Source organism: Podarcis liolepis (genome assembly GCF_965112155.1).
Source record: "Podarcis liolepis genome assembly, chromosome: 16".
In the NCBI taxonomy this organism is placed as follows: Eukaryota; Metazoa; Chordata; class Lepidosauria; order Squamata; family Lacertidae; genus Podarcis; species Podarcis liolepis.
This window is the reverse complement of record NC_139567.1, coordinates 4,283,968-4,308,285: the sequence shown is the minus strand read 5'-3', so window position 1 is coordinate 4,308,285 and position 24,318 is coordinate 4,283,968. Positions and strand designations below refer to the sequence as shown.

Here is a 24,318-nt window from a genome sequence, read left to right as displayed (position 1 = left end):
GGAGGAAAAGTGACACATTGTGCAGATGAAGTGGTCACCACCGCAACAGGAACACACATCTTGCAAACTGTTGCCCATGAGAGCAAACAGCCACTGGACCATTTCTCCTCTTGAAAGTAATTATTCAGGCATTCATGGGAATTCAGGGGATGGTACAGTACAGGCATAGGCAAACTCGGCCCTCCAGATGTTTTAGGAGTACAACTCCCATCATCCCTGACCACTGGTCCTGTTAGCTAGGGATGATAGGAGTTGTAGTCCCAAAACATCTGGAGGGCCACGTTTGCCTATGCTTGCTACAGTAGTTCACTCCGGTCTAAACCCCTCCAGGGAGTCAGTTCTCTTTTAAAAAGTTAGTTTAAAAACTGTAGTCAAAGCAAAGGAAACAAGCGCATAAGAGTAGGGCTGGGCAACATCTGGTTTTCAACATTGTGATGTATCCCCAGCTAAACATCACAGTATCTCAATATATCACAATATATATACACGCAGTGGCAGTAGGCCTCGCCGGGCATCCCCACAGCGGAGGAGGACCTTGCCACAACTATCCCTGGTGGCAAAGGGCCTCGTCGGGCATCCCTGCGGCAGACCCTGGGGCAGCAAAGGGCTTCGCCGCACCTCCCCATGGCAATGGAGGGCTTTAAAATGTAAGGAAGGAGTAGATTTAACAAAACTATTAAATAAATTTCCATATTTAATATATTTTCAAGCAATTTAAGAATAGTTTGAGTGATTTCTAGTCAAGTTGCATCTGCTTCCTCACTCAGAGGATTAAGCGGAATCTTAAGCCCCACTGAATTCAACTAAACTTACTTCTACTTTCCTGGGAGTAAGCCTCATTGAATTCAGTAGGGTTTGCTTGTGAGTAGACATGAATTTGCTTGCATTGCTTACCGACAAGCCTAAATAAATTGCAGGGAACTATTTTTCTTCTTTAATCCTACCCATACTGCAACTGTTCAACTGCTAATCACTAGTAGTAAAGTACTTTTGTTAAGAATTCCCCCACAAAGCAGCACCACTGACCCTAAGGTTCTGTGGTTTTAGCTCCAGTGCAAGAAAATGGCTTTATAAGGCCTCAGTATCCCTTCTTCAGACTTTGCTACACACAATAAATCTTGCACTGTAGCAGTTTCACTCTTTCCCATTTGCCAACTTTTGTCTGAAAACAGAATAGTTTTTGCATGCATCACACGTTTCTGCAGTTTGTGGGAGGATGGTAATTAAGAAATTATTTGGCGTATGTCTTCAAACCATTCAGAAATTGAATGTTCCCCTCCTTGAAGAACAAGGTATTACAGCAGGAACTGGTGCAATGTACTCACAGCATTTTGTCACTATAAGCTGGTAATCTGCTGGACCCAAGCAATGTTTGAAATTAGCATTTTGCACCTGGTGTTCAACCACTTGCGACCAAGTGAAGATTCCTAGGCACCAATATGGCGCCTGACATCTCCACCATCTGAGAATCACTTGATCTGGACTATTTTAATACCACATCCTGTAGAATTCTATCAGTTATATTTTATCTGCCCCGTCAGAATGAATTTCTGGGACCAAGTTGCTTTTTCTGTGCAGCCTGACCAGAAGCAGTCACCATTAAGAAAAAGAGGTTGGAATAAGCCAATATATATGTGAACAGTCCCTGGACCAGGTGGCTTTTCTTCTTTAAGTTTTCAAAGCTCTTAACCTAGCTCAAGGTTGTCATTTGAATTAGCCAGATGTTTAACTGAGAATCAACTACAGTCAGTCATCATTTGAAAAATCAGACTTTGGGACCATCTTTCCCAATAAATGGCAACTAGACAATTCCATTTTGGCGTCTGCAACCCTGGTTTAAGGAGCCATTTGGAGCCTAGATTATATATCTGGGTTTCTAACGCTGGACCCAAGTCCTCTAAACGTGGAATGGCCAACATTCAGTGCTCTGCTCCAGTCTCTTCTGCAGAGGTACCCACTTTTCCCAGAGTGCCAGTCAAGTTCAAAGCAATGCTACTCCATGTGTTAACATCAGTCCAAGAGGGCATTCCCCCCCCCACTTGGCTGGCACCTCATACAACCTATTGCAAAGACCTCTGGGAATGTCCAGGATGGCTGCAGGGTCAGAATTTCTCCACATCTTTCATATAATCTGAGGAATGAAGGAAGCCTTAGAGAATTCTTTGCCCTAACTTCATTGACTCCATCCTAAAAGTAGCCTGCACCAATTCATTGGGACTATGACCTGGATGGTGGTTATCAATACCTTTGTAGTTTTGAGTCTGGACAGATGAAATAGGGACTCCTTTGATGATTGCTTAGAAAAGCCAGCTTCATCCTGGTGACTGAATCTAAATCACTCTAAAACTCAAATCTCTGTGAAGCACAGGTGTTTATTTCCTGGGTACCCTGTGCAAAGTTCTGGGATTCTAGGCTTCTGGGGCACCTTGGCATCTTGAAAGTATCATCTTGCCCACAGCTAGCATTGAGACAGATACTGCTTTGCCTGGATAGAAGTATACCTGATATACCGTATTTTTCGCTCTATAAGACGCACCAGACCACAAGACGCACCCAGTTTTTGGAGGAGGAAAACAAGAAAAAAAATATTCTGAATCTCAGAAGCCAGAATAGCAAGAGGGATCGCTGCGCAGCGAAAGCAGCAACCCCTCTTGCTGTTCTGGCTTCTGAGATAGCTGCGCAGCCTGCATTCGCTCCATAAGACGCACACACATTTCCCCTTACTTTTTAGGAGGGAAAAAGTGAGTCTTATAGAGCAAAAAATATGGTATTTACTTCACCAAGTCCTGTAAAAATTGAGGGGGTTTTTATTGATGTGGTTTTTTTCACCCTAATGATTAGAAATCAGAAAACATTGCCAGCCTTTTGAATGTTAAATTAAGATAGCTGTCTTAATTTATTCAATTTACTGAATACATTTTGGTTTTGTTGTTATAGCAGCTGGGGTATTCTAGCACAGAATTTAGGACTCCCAATCACATAGCAATAGACTCCACACCTCAACCTTCCTTCCTCAACAGACCATCAGCTCCCCTTTATTGCAGTATCAGATGATCTACTTGACAACCAACTGAACATTTTAGAGCTGTCAAATACAGTATCTCCAATGAAATGCATGCTGGACAGATGTTCTATTGCTAAACCCTGTACTAAAAGATTCAATTGCAGCTAAAAGCTGAAATGCAGCTGGTGCCCTTCAATTCAACCTTAGTTTTGCACTCTCACACAATGAACTTGGGGTTTAAAATGTCTGAGTTCCACAGCCACTTTGCAAATTTGAAGCAAACTTGCAATGTTTGCATGCACTTGTTTCAAAATACAAAAAATAGCTAGACAAAACAACAACAACAAAAAAAAGGCTTTTTAATTCTGTCGCACTGCCATCTTCATTTCCTGAAATTAAGAGGTGAGGAACCTGAGGAAACTTCATCTGCAACATTCATCCTTAAAGAATGCTCAGACTGAAAAAGTAACAGAATCAGAAACATGACAAGCTGTACCAAATTAGTGCCATCATTTAATGTTGACCTCCACTTACGTCAGAAGTCAACAGCCTGATTCCCAGAAGGGGGAATGCAGGATCTGGGAACTTGAATAACTTGGCCAAGGGTCGAAGAGGGAAGCTTTGAAAGAAGACCATTCAAAATGACCCAAAATCCCAAATCTTGATGGCTACAAAATTTTTGAGGCCAGGCAGACAGCATCTCAAAACAAAAGATGGACAAATAGCTCAATATGTATAATAGGGAATGCTCCTTCCCCACTGTCAAAACAGCAACCCCCAAATTTAAAGACCTAAGTGCTCCAAGGGAAAGCGGAAGAGAAACAGCGAAGGCCATGTGCCCCTAAAGAGAACACTGCTTTAACATTTGCTTTGTTTAGTATTTTAAAACAAATACTACCTTGAATAATTTGGAAGAGCAACTTATTATCACTGTCAATAAATAAAATTAATTACAACTAAACTTAGGGTTGTATTCAACTAAGCTCTACTCAGAATGAACCCTCTGAAATTAATAAACCTGAGTTAATCATATTCATTAACTTCAGTAAATCAGCTCCAAATAAAACTAGAATTGGGTACAACCCTTAAATTACAATTACAAATGAATTACAAAGTCACACAGACGACCTTGATTGCCCCAACTTGCATTTTCAAGATGGTTTCCCAATTCTGAGAAAGTTGGACACCTTTGACTTTTCCTCCTTGACCAAGGCTTGATGAGACCATCAAGAGAAAGAAGTTCCTAGATCATCATTCTGCATCTACTACCAAATGCTCCTGAACAAGGAATCTATCCATCTGTCAGTCTTGGATTAACAGAAGCCCCTCTCAGAAAACTGTGCAACTCTGATGTTATTGCATGCTCCACCAAGGTAGAAGAAAAGTATCTGCATGCTAGACAGCCTCATGATTAATAGTAAAGCAAACCAACATGTTTCCTTAAATTGTGTAAATAAACCTGCTACTAGGAACAGGTTTGGGTGTTGTTCTCTAGAGATATGATAATGCAGAGTAAGAAACTCTGAACTTCATTTAGGTTACTTTTAACCATTCAAGTTCACCAACATAGAAAGACGCATTTATAGGAAGACATACAGTCAGACTACTGCCACATCTAGTTCAGTACTGTCAACACCGATTGGCAGCAGCTCTCCAAGGTCTCAGGCATGGGCATGAAGGCAATAACATCTCCCACTGTTGGAATTTGCTGGGGATTGAGCCTGAGACCTTCTGCATGCAAAGCAGCTGCTCTACCACTAAGCTACAATCCTTTTCCTGAAGGCCATTATTGAGCCATTATTGGCCTCTTGGAAGGGAGGGATCAAGAGCATGTTCAAATCCTCCTGCTCCTGCAATGTGTTGGAACCAGGAGATATTGTGTTTATCTGAACGTGGTATTTCCTGTGACTGCAAAATTAAACCCTCTCTAGTGGTTAGACTTGTGCATACAGCCAGTGGCGTAGCGTGGGTTGTCAGCACCCGGGGCAAGGCAAGTAATTTGCGCCCCCTAACCCGTGGATTTGCGCCCCCTAACCCTAACCCCCAGATGTTGCGCCCGATGCGGCCGGCCCCCCCTGCAGCCCCCACGCTACGCCACTGCATACAGCTATCCATTTTTTCTTTTTCCATAGAATACAGCCTCCCTCCTTCCAGGCCTTTTAGAAACACCTCCCGAATCATGCACACTGTAAAGCAAAACAACAGGGTTAGCCTTAATGTTAACCAAGGCACCTGTTTTTTAGCTTTTTGAAACCATGCTCAAATGTTGGTTCCAGATCCTACTGGTAAATATTTCCCTTAATCATGGTTATCAGCTGGTGTTGGGGGAGGGAAGGGAGATGATGAAGCAGATGTTCCTGCAGCTGCCTCTCAATCTCAGCTGCTGTTCACAGGCTGCAAGCATTACTTCTGAAACAGCCAATACAGCTGAGATCAATACAGCAAAATCCATTGGAGGGCTGTAGATAGTCATTTACTGGGACACTGAATCTCTTGTGGCCATCAAGCTATTGTCTAGAATGCGAATGGGGAACCTGTCTCCCCAGATGTTACTGGATGTTATTAGCTCCAGCCACCATGGCCAGCAACCAGGGATGGTGGGAATTGTAATTCTGAGTCCCCCTGCCTCCAGCTGCAGCTTGCCTCTCCCTTGGCGCACTGGTGGCAGAGGGACTCAGAAGTGGCGGCAGTTTCACTCTCAATGTACCGCCAAGTGAAGCCACCATTGTGGGCCGTCCCTCATATCGGTCCTGGGTGATGTATCAATACATTGTCCCAGCCTACCGTCCTCTCCTTGAAGAGGGGCCCAATTTGGCTCCCTCCACCATGCCAGCTAGGAGCTGGTGGTGCAACGGGAAATCCCTGCCTCAACTTTCACTCTTGGCTGGTAAGATTGCAGTGGAGAGCCTGCACATGGCACTTTCCCAGCCCCTTTTACAACCACTCTGCTAGGTTGCTACGTTACGCACGGCAACAGTATACAGTAGATACAGCTGATACAGTAGCACCCCGTAGAAACTGCTGAATCCTTATGCTTCAGAAGTGGACTTTAAAAGCTTGCCTTCAGAAGTAAGGATGCAAATTTTTAGCTCAATGAAGCGTCTCGTTTGCTCTGAGGAAATAAGATATAAAGGTTCCCAGAAGGGTAGCTGTGTTTAGTCTGCTGCTGCAAAAGTAAGAGTCTTGTGGCTCCTGAAATTTATTAATTTTAGATCATATATCATGTATAAATATACAGTGTGGTGTAGTGGTTAGACCGCGTGTCAAACTAGGACCTGGGATACTCAGCTTCAAGCCCTTCTCAACTATGAAGCTCAATGGATGACCAAGGGTCAGTCACTGTCTCTCTCTGTCTGACCTGCCTCACAGAGTGGCAGCAGTGGCATGGGGTATGTTCCTTGAATGACAATCTAGATGTAGTAAGCAGAGGCTGCTTGCAGAGGACCATATTTCAGCGGCAGAGAACTTGCTTTGCCTGAAGAAGGTTCCAGGTTTCACACCTGGCATGTCTCTGCTTTTGTTCTTTAAAAAAGAATCAGGTACCAAGTTATGGCAAAGACCTCTGTTCTGAAACCCAGGAGAGCCACTGCCAGTCTGAGCAGACAATACTAGGCTAGATGGATAGCCTGGTACTATACGCCAATTATACTATCAAGAAGAAGACAAAGTAAGCTGTGATTTGTCTAACCCAGGGGTTGGGAACCTCCTGCCTGTGGGCCAGAACAGGCTTACCAGGCCTCCCCATTTGGCCTGTGAGGCCATTCTGACCAACATGGCCCAAGCCCAGAGTGAAGTCTGTGGATACCACGGATCAGCTGATTGGTGGCATCTACAAAGTGCTGTGGTTAAGGGCTTCACAAGACTCAAAGCCAGCTGCTTGTTGGCATTTCATGGGCCGTGCAATGTTACGCGACTGATAAGTGAGTGGCCCCACCCACCTGCCAATCTCGACCTATGGAAGGTGGGTAAGATCCAGTTCCCCATCACTGGCCTACCCAGACTGCAGCAGTTCTCCAAAGCTCCAGGCCAAGGGGCTTCCCCATCCCGACTACCTGTAATGCTTTTTAACTGGAGATGACAAGAACTGAACCTGGGACCTCCTGCACACAAACACAGTGCTCTATCAGAGAGCTATGGTCCCAGCCTCAGGAAAAATGAAACTAGATTATTTCAGGTTAAGACTGCAAACCTTGGCATGCATGCTTGCTTGGGAATAAGTCCTCCTCAATGCTATAAGACTGCCTTCTTAAGTGGCAGAACTATGCAATGGATCGGACTCCGTGGTGACATTCGCTAAATGTCAAATTTGCATGATGCTCTGATTAATATCTTGTATACTAATGGTGGCTGCTCCCAGACTGGAACTCTGGAGGGATCCCTGGAGAAGCTAGACTGGCTCCCTCCTTGCTGTCCTTCCGCCAACAGGTGAAAACCTCCTTGTTCCGACAGACTTTTGGGAACTGACTGCTTTTAATGAAAGGGCTGGTGCCAAGCTATTTTTACTGTAATTATTTGTATGTTTTAAACAAGTTTTATATGTGTGTATGTGTATATATAGTTTTAATTTTATTCATGTTTAATGGTTTTTTAAATAATTGCCTTTTCTCTGGCTTACGCAAGCCGGAGGCCAGGTGGGGGCTCCATTCGACTTCTTCAGCTGAGGGGTGCAAAGCCTCCTGCTCCCCAGCTGAGCAGCCCTGATCCTTCTCCTGCTTGCATGCATGGAGAAGAATCGGGGCTCCCTCAGCCGGGGAGCGGGAGCACTTTAATGGAGCCCCGACCCCACCGCTGCCTCGTGCAAGCAGGTGGCGGGCCGGGGGCTCCGTAAAGCTGCAGTGGCCTGTCAGGCTCCTCAGCCAAGCAGTTTAAAGAAGTGGAGGGGAGAACAAGCTGTATCGCACCTCGCCAATGCAACTTGTTTCTCCCTCTGCAACGGTTATGAGGGCAGAGTAGTAAATCACTGGTGAAATCTCTGCTGTTCCTGAGTCCCTCTGCCTCCACTGTCAGCTGCGGCTTTTTTCTCCCTGGGTGCGCTGGGCACTGGTAGCAGAGGGACTCAGGAGCGATGATGGTGTCACTCACAATATATCGCCGAGTGAAGCCGCCATCCCAGTCTGCCCCTCATACTTGTCCTGGGCGACATATCAATACATCGCGCAGGCCTGCCTATGAAGTATAATACTTGCATGCTACCTTCTATCACATTTTCCATTTGAATACTTCAGAACTAATGGGAATTCCTAATGCTGTACTATAACCTCAGCAAAATCAAGCATGCAGAAAATTATGGCAGCCCTTCAGGTTTTGGATTCCAATAACTACAGTTAGCCCAGACAGAAAACTTCACACATGAATTTCCAAAGCCACTGTGATACAGGCTAACCAAAATACTGGATAACTAAGTATCCATAGTGCTGATTGGTAGGACAGAACATACAGTATAGCATCGGATGAGAAAGGTACATTACTTGGTGTATGTGAACAAAGTTTAATGGTGCTTTAATGTTGCATTATAGAGGTGAACCAATACTTGGAGAAGGGTCATTCCATATCAAGTGATCCAACTTTTTTTACCTCATGTCATCCAGTTTTGTTAATATTGTGTACACTTGTTGAATGTACAAAACAATGTTTAAATCTAAAATTTTAATTATTTATCTCATCCCATTTGTGAGTTATGAAGGTTTGAAATTAAATATATATATATATCAAGGGTTAATTGCTCTTACCTTCAGCTACATCGTCATCCACAGCCCCTTTCACCTGAGAAAAACACCACTGAATGTCATTCCCGCCACCTCCGGCTCCTAGAAACAAAACAAAAGTTAAACAAAAGTAATCCACACCCTGCCCATTAAACTCTGCCAGCATTCCACTCGAGTAAGCAGGGACTGCTGGCATGGGGAGTCAGTGGTGCTGAGAAGACAGCACAGAAATCAAGTATTTTCAAAGCAGATGGAAGAACCTAGGAACCCAATCAAACTGTTCCACTTTCACCACCCCACATCCACACACAGTGACACACTTTTGTCGATGAGGATCAGTCCAGATTTCAAAAATCAAGCACAGAGTAAACATAAGTTTCTCTACAAACTGTTGACATCTCTCAGAATCATGTAACTAGTAAATCCAGAAACCATACAAGTTTTGAATACAAGCATGCCACTGATGTCTGCTAGAATTTCACGCAGGAAGCAAAACACTTTACTCTTCTTACCAAAGAAATTAACTTTCTGCATTCATTTTTCCTACACTGCAATTAATCTGCTAGGATCTAGAATGAAATCATGTAATTTATCACTTAAAACAAGCCCATGTACTTATTTTAGGAACCACGCTTCACCCTCTGAGTAAAAGGCTCTAAAGAATTAACACAGAGTCTTTTATGCACATAGACAAGTATGTTAACATTCAAAGTATTTATTTAAAAGAAAAACAGGAGGACCTCCAGCCCTCAAACCTGCAGAGGTTGGGTTTGAGGAGCTTTGTTTCGTTTTGTTATGAATAAGCTTTAAACTACCGTAAAAGATGGACCGGAGAGAAAATTTCAGGAACATTACTGCCTCAGCGGAAGACGGTGAATCATTTGAACCTTGCCACCAAAACATGTAGAAAAGACACCACCCATTTCTTCTGCATGTCATTCAGACCAAGTCATTTGGGCTGGGTTCATACAGGCAGGAAGAGAGAGAATGAAGAAAGAGCGAGCCGTCCTCAATTCCTGAAAGATGTCAAAATGGAGCTTTCCCTAAGACATAGGGAAAGACATTTCCCAAAGAAGAAGTCGTCTCTCTGGAAGAGCTGAGCAACAGTTGCCTCTTGGCAAGGGGGGGACTGAGGGCGGGTTTCCCTCTCCACACAAGGCTGAGCAACTTTAAGAAAAAAGTTCAAGCCGGGAGAAGAATGAGCGTGCCAGAAGCATAAACAACCATCAGAGCACAGGAAAATGGAAACAATCTACAAATATTCTATTCCCACCATTCTTTGTTACTTTGTGCTGACACATTCTACCATATTTAGGCACCCTGGAAATGTGAGAGGATGTTTAGCTACATGTTATATAGATGTATTTTAAAAGTGCATCTGTCTGCAAGAGCTCCTAAGGCAGCGGGAGCCAGCAGCCGCCTCCGGATCCTGCCGGACTCCAACTCCCATCAGCCCTGACCATGAGCCACGCTGAGGGGCTGATGGAATCAGACGCCACCTGGAAAGCAGCACATTGGCGACCCCTACCCTAAGGCCCACATCCGGTGCTCACCCCCAGTTTACTCTTTCCTGGCTATAGATATTTGGGTGGGGCGAGGGCTTTTCATGAAAGGACAGAAAACTCCACTTTTATCGGGGGGGGGGGGGGACACGACTGGTGCATCATTCCCCAACATCACATTTATAATCTGCTACATTCATGGCTTTCCTCCCATTGATGAAAAAAGAAGGGCAAAACGGAGGCGTGTGGCTAGTGTTGCGAGACTGCAAGGCACAAATCTAAATACAGCCGCCCATGCGACTCTTCCCAACACAAAGCAATTAAATGTGTGGGATGTGGGTGAACGGATTCCAGAAAAAGGAACACAAATGGGACAATGCAATGAGACAGATTTGCAGCCCTTACACGGTGCAAGCTCCAGCACAAGCTCCAGCACGCTGCAACATGGGGCTTCTCCGCTCAAAGAGAACACGCCTCGCACCGCCCCACATGGAGGAAGCCCAGGCTTCTCTATCTGCCTGCCAGACCCAACACCCCAGGCTGCTCTATCCCTCGTTCTGCACGCAATTAGTGCCAAGCTGCAGCTCCACTCGCACCAAGCCCATCATTTCAGACATAAGCAAGGCTGCAAAAGCCTGGACTCCAAAGCTTGCAGAAACACACACTTGGGAAAGCGAGATCAGAAGGCAATGGATGAGACCCCGGCATCACCCCCACCTCTGCCTGGGGGAAGAAGAAAATCCATCTCTGCACGCCCATCCCTGGAGATTTCTCCCCCAACTTCGCAAGGAGGGGAGACTTTCTCTCTTGTTAGAAATAAAAGGATAAATGGACGAAGGCGCATGGTCGAAGGAGGGAAGGCGAGGAGAAGAGCTGGGGAACGAAGACCAAGAGCAGGCATTTGTGCTTCGGCGCTTGAGCTATTGGCGGAGGACAGCAAGGAAAATGAGGATGCAAGAATAACCATAAGAATGGAGCAGCGGAGCAGATTTGCAGAGGGAAATGCATTGCAAAGGACGAGGGGAGCGAGGAAGAGGAAGCAGCCCCGCGCCTTCCCCCCGGTCAGCCTGCAAGTCAGCTCTGCAAGCTCCGCCAGAGGCGAGGCCGGTCCAGCTCCCTCACCTGCCTCGGCCGCCCCTGGGCTTGCGAGGAGCAGGCGCCCGTCCCCGGGAAGCGCGAGGGTCTGCCGTGCCCTTACCTGCCATGTTGGGCTCCCAAGGGTGGCCGGCCGGGCTGAAGCGGCCTCTCAGCTTCCCGGTGCTCTCCCCGTCCCGGGCTGAAGCGGGGCGCGGAGGGAGGATGGCGGCGGATGGCGTCCGGGGGCGGGAGCGGGCAAGGCGGCTTGGCTCCCAGGGCTTCCCCCGCGCCCGGCTTCCTCTCCTGACCCAGCCCCTCCCCCCGCTCGGGTTCCACTTTCAAAATGGCGCCGGCGGAGCCGAGCGTGACGTCACCGGCGGAGGCGAGGGAGGGAGGGAGGGTGGGGAAAGAGGAGGGGCGGCGGGGGCGGGGCCTGCGGGGGAAGGAGGCGCGCCCATTGGGTGGCTCCGCTGCGCTGTGGGCGCGGGGTGGACAGTGGGTCGAAGCCGCCCCGTCGGATGTGGCGGGGGGCGCGCTCGCCGCTTGCGATCCTGTCCGCTGCGCGGAGAAAGGACGCAAAAGGAGTCCCACGGGGCCATAGCTGTCAACCTTTCCCTTTTCTTGCGAGGAATCCTATTCGGAATAAGGGAATTTCCCTTAAAAAAAGGGAAACGTTGACCGCTGTGCACGGGGCCGGTCCATAGAGGGACCTCTCATCCTGACCGGGTGGCTTCGTTTTCTTCTGAATTTAAAATAAATTCCGAAAAGTGATGCGGTGGGACAGAGCGCTCGTCTCTGACTGGGGACTCCGGTTCTGATGTTACCTGAGAATCCCAACTGCTGGGATCAGCCTAAAGGAAACTTAGGAAGCCCCAGCATGCTGCGGCTGAATTAAGAACGTGAGCTTGCTGGCCGGGCAAAGTGAGGCGGCTCCCTTGGGTGCAGGATCCGCAGGGGCTGCTGCTGCTGTGGCAGAAACCTTGGAGCCCCTTGGAGACTGGATCTGCCACCTCCTTTGCTGCCTCTAGAGCAGTCTCTCGGCAAATAGGGGGCACTGGTGGTCCCCTGCCACCCCTAGTGAGGAAAGGGCAGCAGGGGCTGCCCTCTGGGATCCCCCGGGCTCTGTACCTGCCCAGCATATTTCAAAGTGACCCCCCTCCCCCCCCATGATGGCCTGGATTCCCACCTCAGCTATCAGGTAAGGTTGATTTTATTACCCCCTCCCCCATTCCAGATTTGGGGGCGGGGGCAGAGTGCCTCTGACAACCAGTTGCTTTGGAGCAACAGTGGGACAAAATTACTGTGCTTGCTTTTTTGGCTTCCCAGAAGCATCTGTTTGGCCACTACAGGATTCTGGACTGGGAAAAACTTTGGATCTAAATCCTACAAGGCTCTTCTTAGGTTATTTTCATATTTACTCAGGAGTAAGCCTCACTGTGCTTACTGCTGACTAAGTGCATATTGTATTGCAGCTACACAGTACAGTCTTGTCCATGTTGACTCAGAGGTCAGCCATTGAATTCGATGGTGCTAACTCCCAAATCATTGCACACTGAACAACAGCCTTAGGCAAAGAGAGGTTAGAAACTGCCATAAGTTCTGTCACGCGTAAGACTATGATCCTGATCAAATTGCCACCTCATTCACTGGGAGAAAAACTCCCGTGCTGTGCCAATGGGAGCTTTTCTTGCATTGCAATGAGCTGGCACTTGGGAACAGGAGGCAGGATTCGGACTGGGATGGCGGTGAGAACAGAGTTAATGACCACTCCCCACATGCTGCAGTGCAAATCTTGATCCCCTCTCCTTCCAATGCCACTGGCTATTAAAATAATAATAATAATAATAATAATAATAATAATAATAATAATAATAATAATAAATATTTAAAAAATTTTAATCAAGCAGGCCAGGGAAAATTATATGACAGTTTGGCCCCAAGGCTTCATTATTGTGCACACTTGCCTGAGAATAAATACCACTGACCACAGTGTGACATATTTCTTTATTGCATTCAGACCTCATCCTCCAAAGAGCTCAAGGCAGCATTACAATGGTTCTTCACTCCACTGCTACCACAATTCTATCCTGACAACAACCTTATGGGATAGGTTAGGCCAAGTCACCCAGTTAGGCTGTGCGGGGATTTGAACTAGAGTCTCCCAGTCTCAGTCCAGCACTCTAATCACTCCGTCATACTGACTGTGGTATTACCTGAGAGTAGGCTGCAGTGATGCAGATGAGAAGGAAGTACAGCTCCACAGCTGTACAGTAGGAGCAACGATGCCATCTACTGGAGCACCAAGGTGATTGGCAGGCCCTCCACCTCTGGCAAGTGAGTGAGGTGATAGAGAGGCTTTCAAGCTTGTTTGTGATAGAATAACACAAGCCCTCATATGGATCCTTAGTGCCCGGAGCAGTGAAGGCTGTCTTTTATTTTATTTAGTTGAATGTTCTCCCAACCCGTGCATCTTTGCTAGTCTCTTTGCTAGTCCAAGCACACAACCAGCCATGCTCCTGAGCCATCTTTGGCTGCTAGCACCTTTTGCACTAACAGCCTTGACCGTACCATCTACAGAGAAAGGCTTCCAGCAGAGGGCAATTGGAAAAGTCTTCTGCTGGGTTGGAAAGGGGAAAGCTCTCTGGAGGGGTCTTGTACTTAAACAGTTGCAGAATGGGCAGTGGAGCCATATGAATCACAATTCATAGAATTGTAGGGTTGAAAGGGACCCCAAGGGTCATCACGTCCAGCCCTTGCAGTGTCCAAATGGTGTGTGTTCAGATTTATTATTAATTGATCATTTGTGAAGCATCTCAAAACAATTCCACAATACTATAAAACATATATTTAAAAATTGCATATATAAAAACAGTTCCACATCCAATACAAATACTGGCTGTGGATTTAAAACAACTCTACTTATAAAGCTTGCTGGAAGAGGAGAGTCTTTGGCAGGTGCTTAAAGAAAACCAAATGAGTTGGTGTCTGCAGGAGGCCCTCTTCTCCTGAAGAGTGCAGTGATCAGTTAGGAACTAACGTAGGAGCCAACTCCTAGGGGCCATTGGGCTCCCCCCCCAATAAAATATTAGAATGGCAATGCCCAAAGTTGATGAGCACTGCCATTCAAATGGTGTGTGTGCATCGTGTCATGTGATTAGTTATGCAGGACCAGGATTGCCTAGGCCCCCACAACATTTTATTCAAGTTGGAACCGCTGGAAGCTAAAATTAGCTAAGGGAGATGCTAATATTTCAGGTATCTTAGTCCCAAACTGTATGGGGCATTGTATACTACCACCACCAGCACCACCTTGAACTTAGTCTGGTTACTCTGGAAATTATTTCATCAGTGGTGTGATATGATGGCGATATTCTGCCCCAGCCAGCTGTTGAGCAGCCACATTTTGCACGAGCTACAATTTCCGGGATTCCTTCTGGAGGACATCAGTGCATGGACTTCATTGTTCAGGCTAGCTACCCATTGCATTTTAGATGGAATCCTTTAAAAAGGCCTCATCGTCTTTTCTGAGGTCAGAAGTGACCTTGGAGTGGAGGGTCAACAGGAGCACCTTAACCTGAGTGTAGCCTAGATAGGGGTGCACAGTGGATGTCAAACAACATTTATTTATTTGAAATGTGTTCTGCCCTTAATCCAAAGATTACAGGGTGGAGAACAACAATGAAACAACAATGTCAAACCAAAGCCATCAGAAACCCTCTGCACAGTAACTCAGAGTAGAGTTTATAGTGTGGCTGCCCCTCTTCTGTGGATCGGCATTCCCCTCGAGATTTGACAGGCACCTACTTACCACCTGTCTGCAAACAATTGAATACATTTTTGATATGACAAGTTTTCCCAGCTGGATGAATAGGCTGCTGCCACAAGAGTCTATTTTGTATTTTTTTAAAAACAAAAAAGTTCTGTTATTTTCTGTTGTCTTTCATCTATTTTTACTGGACATTGTAAATTGCCTTGAGTCACATGTGTGGAAGGCAATTCCTTTATTAATAGTAATGATAGTGATAATTAAATAATTAATTAAATCATCTGCCCTGGCTGCCAGAATGCTACTGGGTCAGGTTCAAGTACCTTAAGTTGAAGTACAAAGCCCTGAACAATTTGATCCCAGGGTACTTTAAGGATAACCTGAGCCCTTATATCCCAGCCTGATCACTGAGATCATTTGGACCAATACTATTTGTTATCCCTCACGTTGCAAGGATGGCCTCAGCCAGAAATTGGGCATTTAGAGTCACCAGTGCCATGCTGTGAAGCACACATCCAGCAGAGATACGACAGGCACCCTCGCTTTTGACTTTTAGGCTTCTCTTTAGGACTGTTTTTAAATGACAACAGGCCTTTGTAGCTCTGTAAAATTTTATTGGGTACCCAGCCATTTTAATGATTCTTCTGTACTTTTTAGAAATGGATCGCCACCCCCCACCCATCTCCACCCCCCCTTTTCTTCCTAATGTCTCAACAAATGAAACTGATCTGTAAAAATGTTACATGGAAAAAATACCAGAGACATTACACATACTTCTGTAAAATAAGAAAATCTTTAATAAAAAAATAAAGTAATAAATAAATAAAAATATTGCCCAGCCCTGATATTTTACGATATGATGGCAGTTGGGGAGTGGATGGCGGTCAATGGATTGAGGTTGAATCCTGACAAGACAGAAGTACCATTTGGGGGGGTCAGGGGAGAAACGGGGGGGGGGGCTCCCTGGTCCTGAATGGGGCAACTGTGCCCCTGAAGGACCAGGTGTGCGGCCTGGGAGCCATTCTGGGCACACAGCTGTCCATGGAGGCGCAGATCTGTGTCCAGGACAGCTGTCTACCAGCTCCTTCTAGTATGCCGGCTGAGATACTACCTGCTTCTGCACTATCTTACCAGAGTGCTGTGGGCTCTGGTTATCTCCCGCTTGGACTACTGCAATGCGTTCTATGTGGGGCTACCTTTGAAGGTGACTCGGAAACTACAGTTACTCTAGAATGCAGCTGATAGACTGGTGACTGGGGGTGGCCGCAGAGACCATATAACACCGGTCTTGAAAGATCTACATTGGCTCCCAGTACGTTTTCAATCACAATTCAAAGTGTTGGTGCTGACTTTTAAAGCTCTAAATGGCTTTGGCCCTGTATACCTGAAGGAGCATCTCCACCCACATTGTTCATCCTGGACACAGAGATTCAGCTCCAAGCGCCTTCTGGTGGTTAACTCACTGTCAGAAGTGAGGTTGCAGGGAACAAGGCAGAGGGCCTTCACTGGAGCCATGCCCTGTGAAACACCCTCCCATCAGACTTTTAGAAGACATCTGAAGGCAGCCCTATATAGGGAAGTCTTTAATGTTTGATGTTTTACTGTGTTTAATGTTTTTCACTTGTTGGGAACTGCCCAAAGAGACAGGGCCAACCTAGTCAGGTGGGCAGCACGTAAATAATAAATAATCAATCTTGGCTGCTCTTCTTTGTTTTTGCATTCTTATGAGGAGCAGCAAAGGTATACCTTGATTGTAGAACTTTTTATGTTTTTGTTACTGTGTAGCCCATAATTAATGGAAGACAAGGATACTGGTTAGAACTACAGGTTGGCCTGATGAAAGGGAGAACAGGGCTTCCATCATGTTCCAGAGCCCAGCAGTTACCTGGACAGATGCGGAGGGACCAGTGGCACTAACAGAGCATGCATCAGGCCCAAGGACGATCACTGAACCAGAGACACCTGAACCCAGGAACTGCTCAGCTGGGGGAATGGAGTCCTCCTGGATGCAGCGTTGCTGCCTTTTAATGGGAAGGGGGGAGGCAGTGGAAAACGCTGTGCACTGCAGATGCACCTACGGAGCACTTAAGAATTGTGAAGAAGAATATTTCAGTGGTTGCAAGTAGGGCTGAGCGATATATCGATATATCATCCAAAACCAGTTTTAAGTTCCCATTATGATAACTGTTTCATAATATTTGAGCCGGCAATGTGTGTGAGGGCTAGGCAGTATCTGGTTTTCAGCATCACAATAGATCACCAGCTAAACCTGTGGTTTTCAGCCAGTGTGCTGTGGCCCCCTGGGGTGCCTTGAGTGATGGTCAAGGTTGCTGCAGGCAACACTGGCCTCTAAACCTCTTTCTTTCTTTCTTTCTTTCTTTCTTTCTTTCTTTCTTTCTTTCTTTCTTTCTTTCTTTCCGTCCTCTGATGCCCTCTTGCGTCTCTGCCTCCCAAAGGCTTGCACAGCTGTTTGTTGCAGCAGCCCTGGCTACAAGCTCTGCAGGTGAATGGTGCCTCTGGGGCTGGCCAGGGGGTGCTGGTTGCCAGGAACTGAGGTGGCCTCGGGGTAAGCAAGCAAGTGGGTCAGGGAGTTCAGCCAGCCAGTCCACCAGCTCTTGCTGTTGGGAATGGACAGACAAGTCCCAGGCCCCTGTGGGGCAGTGTGAGGAGGCATCTCTCTCTCCCCCCCCCCCCTTTTCTTTTTAAAGATATTTATTGAGAATTTTGAAGTTACAAAGAAAAAAGAAGGAAAAAATAAGAAAGAGAGAAAAAGAAAGAAAAGAATGGATAAAAATAACAATTAAACAATACAAATCAATACAAACCAAAATCAAAAAGGAAAAACAAAACACACAATGCAACACAATCAAAAAACAAAAATATACAACAAATTTAAAAACAAATCCAATATTCCCAAATCCTTAACTTTCATTAACTTATTTCATCGGCCTCCTCACACCTCCCTTTTTTGTATTCTAGTTGTTAATTATCTCAGCAAATCCTTTCCATCTTTCACAATATTCTGTCATTAAATTACCTTGATCTATTTTAACCTTATCTTACCATAAAAAACCTTAAAACTTAAAACTTAAATCTTATTTATACCGAATTCTTTTAACCATAACATATTCTTACATAATTCTTTTAACATTTCTGCTAAAGCCAATTAATTTCATTCCAACATTTTTCTGATACTCATTAATTTTGAAATACTTTTCTAAATAAATTTTTAAAACTTTCATCCAATCTTCATCCATCGTCTCTTCTCCTGGTCTCGGGTTTTGTCAGTCCTTTCTATCCCATCCATCTAGTCCATCAACCTGGTGACCTTATATCCGAGGATCTTAAGTCTTTTCCATGCCCCTTCCGCAGGTCTTCTTCATGTTTATACCTGTACTTTACTTTGTCTTCTGCTCCTTTCACTCTGGGAGACTCCAACTTGACAATATTTTTGTCCCTTCTCGACAAGTGAGCCCCTTTTCCATAGTCAACACTGAAATCCATGTGGTATTTAAAAGCATGTTTCAAGGCCCCTCCAAAATTAGGGGCCCCCACAACTCCGAGCTCCTCCCGGCCTAAAGCCAGGCTTGAAAAATCAAAACATCTCTGCATAGGGGGGTCCATCCAGCCCCCCATCTCCAAACCAAGCAGATCTCCGTCTCTCCAAATCTGACTTTTTCCAGGTTCATTCATCAAATCCAACGACTCACGTTCCTGCTGGGCCACAGCTCCCTCCATCTCTGCCACCCGAGGTCCAGCAACAGCCTCCTCCCTCATCTCATCTGTCAAAGCACATTCCTGAGTGGGTTCTATGTAGGTACCCACTGCCTGTCCAAAATTTCCTATCGCAACTGTCATTAAATCCATTTTCTCATGTAACTGTTCCAATAAAGCACTTGTCTTGCAAAAGGCAAGCACCAGAGCCTCTGAGCACATTCTTGTTCAAGGTCGAAGTCTGGTCCCACGATCTTAATCTTTTACAGCTGCAAAAACTCCCCAGTTCGACTTTAATAACAGTTTCACAAGCTCCCTCTAGGGGAAACAATTTCTATTGTATCCATCTCCCCCCCCCCCTTTTTAAAGGCAGATTTAGCAACAAAGTTTTCCTTTTTCGGATATTTTGTCAATATTTTGTTCCTTTTAAAAGCGAAAGGGGACAATGGAATCAATGTTTCTATTCTTTTAACTATCTGTCAAAGACGTTTGTCCATAGTCAATGGGCTTCTCCAAAACGTCTGTCTTGACACCCCGCTCCCAGGTTCAAGACGGTGGAAAATTACCTTTCTTTACTCTCTCTTCTGCAGGTTTAAACAGTCTAAAAAAGATTCCCCCCTCTTCTCCTGCTTCCAAGGGGGGTTCAGTAGTTTTAAATGATGAAAATTTAGTCCTTTACAAACAACTTTCTGAACGCTAGCTTGCCGTGTCTTTGCTTCAATCTATCTGCAAAATGCGGAAGGCGGACTTCCTGTTTAGACCTTCCCGCTTTCGGTGCCTAATTAAGAAATTCCACAGTCCAATTTTCCGTTCTACTCACGGGCAGTTGTTTGAAATCCAATTGTCCACAGGAAAAAGTCAGCGCTCTCTGGCAACAGCAATGCGGCTTCACTCCGTGAAAGAAGCAGTCGATTCAAAGCACCACGCCACTCACCCCACGTCGCTCCGGATCCCCAAAACCGGGTTTCCCCACGAGTGGAGGGGGTGCAAAGGTGGCAGCCGAATCCCACGTCCACAGGCTTCTCCCGCCTGTGGTTTTTGATGGGTCTCCGCCTCGCCGTGGCGGTTCAGACCCTGTTTTCCACGGAGCGGGTTCCTCCCGATCGGAGGAAATCTGCCATTGCCAGAGGCGCCAACCCGGAAGTCTGTGAGGAGGCATCTCTCTTTGGGTTGAGTGGGGGGCAGCTGAGAGACATGGGGCGGTGGCAGCAGCTGCCCAGAGGACTCCCAAGGAGAGGGGAGAGGAGAGGAGGTTGAGGGAACACTCCACAAGGGAGGGTGTTCGAAAAAGGGTGAGAGCCTATCAGTTCTGCAGGCAAGGGGTGACATAACTGGGTTCCTGAGCCCCACAGGGGTGCCACAGAAAGAATGTAGTTGTTCAAGTGAACCGTGGATTCAAAAAGGTTGAAAACCTCTGAGCTAAACATCACAATGTTATCTCCAGTTAAACATTGCAATCTACCACAATGTCTGAAATAAGGATGGAACTATGCAGAGGCAAACAGGCAAATGTCCTGGCAACAGCTACTACTTAAGGCTCTATAACAGATAAATGACGATATTTCAATCACTATACAGTCAGTTTCATCAGCAGGCTAGCCAGAATGCATCCAAACAGGACTTTTGGTTTGGGACTTGGCTACCAATGTAGGGCAATGAGTCATAGTAATGGGTCTGCCAGCAGGCCTGTTGGGTGGCAGAAGTGGCAGTGGCAGAAACAGCGGCGACCTCACTGGCCTTGCCACAACCACAGGACATGGCAGTAGTGATGGCAGCCTAGAAGGCTTCGCAAGAGTGGCACAATCAGCAGCCACCTGCGAGGCCTCGTAGCAGTGACCAGAGGTGACAGGAGCGAAGTAACATTGAACCAAGGCAGGAGTCAGCTGTTAGAATCTGTGCAGCAGCCAAGTTACTCGCTGTCTCTGGAAAGTTTGACAGAAAACCCACCTTCTCTGAGATGTAGGCATTCGATGCGAATCACTGAGCAAAGATCCCAGAGGGAATCTGCCCTTCGCACTCGCCGTCGGCAGCAGGAGGAGTCTGATTGATAGGAAGTGAAGGCAAAGGGGAAGGAGCTTTACTCTGGGCAATGTTGGTCTGAGAGTAAGCTGCGTTTGCCTGCATTTCTTGATCCTTTTGAAATAAAAGAACTGAAAAGCTCTCCCTTTTTCTGCATCCTTGATTTCCTGGTTGGTGAGCCAGGAGCTGTTGGCAGTGGGGCTTGTAAGGCTTCACTGCGACAGTGAGAATTGGTGGTGGCCTCAGCAAGGCCTTGCAGGCCACCTCCGCTTCTGCTGATGCCTTCTACTGCTATGGTGAGGCCTCGCAAGCTGCTAATGATTGTTCCACTGATATTAGGCTGCCGCCACTTCAGCCCCCAGGCTGTTGCTGATTCTGCTGCCTAGCAAGCCTGCTGGCAGTCTGGCAGTCCCAGATTATTTGTATTCACTATGATTCAACGTCATACTTCGGATTGTCTTGAATGTTTGGATGTATGTTGGCTTGTCTGCTGATGAAAGTGACCATTGATAATATCAGTTTTAGTCCCTTAAGTAGTAGCAGTTGCCAGGACGTTGTCCTGTTCGCCTCTGTGTAGTTCCTTACTTATTTCAGATGTCGTGATATATTGATGTTTAGCTGGTGGTATATTGTGATGCTGAAAACCAGATACCACCCAACCCTAGTTGCAAGGATGCACCTTGTCATGCAAGAGCAAATGAATTCTATTTGAGGCTTCCCTGGTGTCTAACCTGGAGGCTACACTTAGCACAGAATGCTGCATCACGGTTGCTGATGGGAGTGGGACCCTTTCAGCATAAATAGGCACTGGTTGCCTATTTACTACCAGACCAAATTCATGCTGCATCTATTGATATATAAAGCCCTAGACAGCTTGGGAACCGTTTACATGTTCTGTTGTTGCCTTCAGGTACCAGAGCGTGGCTTGGGGAGCATCCCAAGGGCCAGAGAGAAGGTCAGGAAGGCCACATTGGGCATCTAAGCTTTCCCACATCTGATTGATACAGATAATCAGACTGGTATGAAAAGCATGAGATAAACAATAATCCTGCTGAAACAATAAATTAACACCACCACCACCATTATCATCAGCCATAGAGCAAACAGGTATAGGTCAAAATGAGTGGAACAGACAGAATGGGTGTCAACTCAAAATCTTATAATGCCCATGGCAAATAAGTTTTAGCCTGGCTGGCACTCAAATTATTGCAGTGTTGGTGCCAATTGTACCCCTTTGCTGGAGGCCATTCCATAAATGGGACACGGCCACAGAAAAGGCCCCCTCATGGCCTCATATCGGACTTCCTCTAGCAATGGAACACAGTTTAATGGGATGCCTTTGAAGTGCAAATCTTGGAATGATTTTACAGATCTGAACTGCATTCATTCTGGCCACAAATTGGATGCTGCCAAGTAATTTAGGAGTGTATCCAATACGGCCTTTCAATTCGCACAACAGACTTCTACTTACACAGCAAAACTTCCCAGCACTCTCCAGCATACTATGCAACCTCACAATTGCTCCAGAGCACTGGGAACCCTCTAGAGAGCCAGTGTGGTGTAGTGGTTAAGAGCGGTAGACTCGTAATCTGGTGAACCGGGTTCGTGTCTCTGCTCCTCCACAAGCAGCTGCTGGGTGTTCCATTCACACAGAGGGCCCTTCCACTCCATTCCTGCTCCCAAACTCTGCTCTAGAAGATGAAGAGGAGAAGAAGAGTTTGGATTGACATCCTGCTTTATCACTACCCGAAGGAGTCTCAAAGCGGCTAACATTCTCCTTTCCCTTCCTCCCCCACAGCAAACACTCTGTGAGGTGAGTGAGGCTGAGAGACTTCACAGAAGTGTGACTAGCCCAAGGTCACCCACTTGCGCAGTTTTGGCAGCTACAATCCTTAGTTTCCATTAAGGGTTTTGCATACTTTTGGATTGCCTCAAAAAGCATATAAACAGGTATTCTAAGCTGCTTCCTGCTCTGATTCTTGGGAATGCAATCTATTTTTACAAGAAGGCTCTGCTTTGCTGCCACCTATCGGAAGCCAGAAAGCTTCCCCAATATTCAAGGCAAGTGGCCGGTATATTTGTGTCATCACCACCCACACATGATGTGAGGCAGAAATTAATTGGTTATATTCTTGGTAATACTTGGAGGTTGCCAGACCTTTCCAGTGATAAAAGCTTGCTAAGGCAGAGTATGAGAAGTTTGTCTGAATCCAGTGTCCTCTGCAGAAATGCAGTGTTTCTGAAATGCAGAAAATTCGGAAAGCACCATAGACAGTAGAGTCTGCAGCAAAATAAGCACTCCAGCATAAGTTTGCGATGAGATATCATTCTTTTTATTACTAAAAGAGATATATTTACCTGTAGATATTTATTTTATGCTATAACAGTTTTATACTTTCCATTTATTCCCGCTATTTATAGTTAACCCTATGTTGTAAGCATCCCAGAAGCATTCAGTTAAAAACAACAACAACAGAATATGCATAAGAAAATAAATATACACGACGTCCCCTGCAACAATTAAAAAAAAGCCAGTCACAGGACGGGAACCATTCCTTAGCCATATTGCTAGTGAGCTTGGCATGGTTTCCGTTTTAATATGACTTTGACATCTCCGCCAGATAGTGGGTTTTTCTTCTTCATATTCAAGTGTCACAGAAGAGTAGTCCTGTCTGTATTTCATCCTCAGCTTGGGTTTTCAGTGTCTGTAACACTTTCTGGGTTGTTTAAAAAATTTGGCTTGGAAATGTTTATTCTACTCATTTTTCAAAAATATTTTTCACCCAGAACCAGAGTTCCACTTAAAAGCTGCGAAGCTGTAGCAAGAAACCCAATATAGATGGCCATTCCAGCACGTTGTTCTGTGGGAATCGGAGGCACTCCCAAAACCTCCGGAAGCGGAATTCCTTCGTTTGTTAATATAGAGTGAAGATTCCATGAAATGGGAATCAGTACACAAGTACCCGCTGCCAACTCTATGGAGTTCTGGGGCAGTTAGAATGCAGCTTGCTTTGAACGCTCAGAAGAACACAAATCATAACTCCAGGGTACTGGACGTTTGGAACATTTGGCAACTGCATGGAGGCAGTTTGCATTTGAATACCAGTGTGATTCTGCAACTTTTAAAAGACACTTTTTTGTTAGATGTAAGCTTATGCAAAGATCGAATGCAAAAGGTGGAAATAAACACCCCAGCTGCCAGTTCCAAAGGAACGAGGGAGCAAGATTTGAAATAAACAAATACACAAATAAATATTTAGGGGCGTAGCATGGGGGGGAGGGGAGCCAAAGTCCCATGCGCAGCTTTTTTAAGGGACACGAGGGGGCATAACCAGGCACCCCCATGACAGGCTCCCTCATGAAGGCCAGAGCCACGAGGAGGCAAGCCAAGCTGGGCCCGGGTCTTCAATGGGGGAATGTGCCAACCAGCTGGAAGGGGAGGCTAGACAGCTCAAGGAGGAGGAGGAGGAGCAAGAGGAAGGAGCCATGTCCTGTCACCAATATCTCAGCATTCTCTCCAAAGATGACAGC

The 24,318-nt window shown here is 46.0% G+C and overlaps 1 protein-coding gene across 4 annotated transcripts in view; it reads right to left on the bottom strand.

Annotated features, from left to right (window-relative positions):
- Nucleotides 1-11,666, bottom strand: part of PPP2R2A (protein phosphatase 2 regulatory subunit Balpha) — a 64,004-nt gene extending 52,338 nt beyond the window's left edge. For 2 of the 4 annotated variants that reach the window (XM_083480570.1, XM_083480571.1), the window contains exons 1-2: nt 9,525-9,576; nt 8,734-8,811 (exon numbers count right to left, since the gene is read on the bottom strand). In XM_083480570.1, the coding sequence (XP_083336696.1) occupies nt 8,734-8,811; nt 9,525-9,561 (115 nt within the window). In that variant the 5' untranslated portion in view covers nt 9,562-9,576. Of the gene's footprint in view, nt 1-8,733; nt 8,812-9,524; nt 9,577-11,409 lie in introns of those variants that run through there. The other 2 variants (XM_083480572.1, XM_083480573.1) reach the window with 2 other exon arrangements.
- Nucleotides 11,667-24,318: the final 12,652 nt, after the last annotated feature.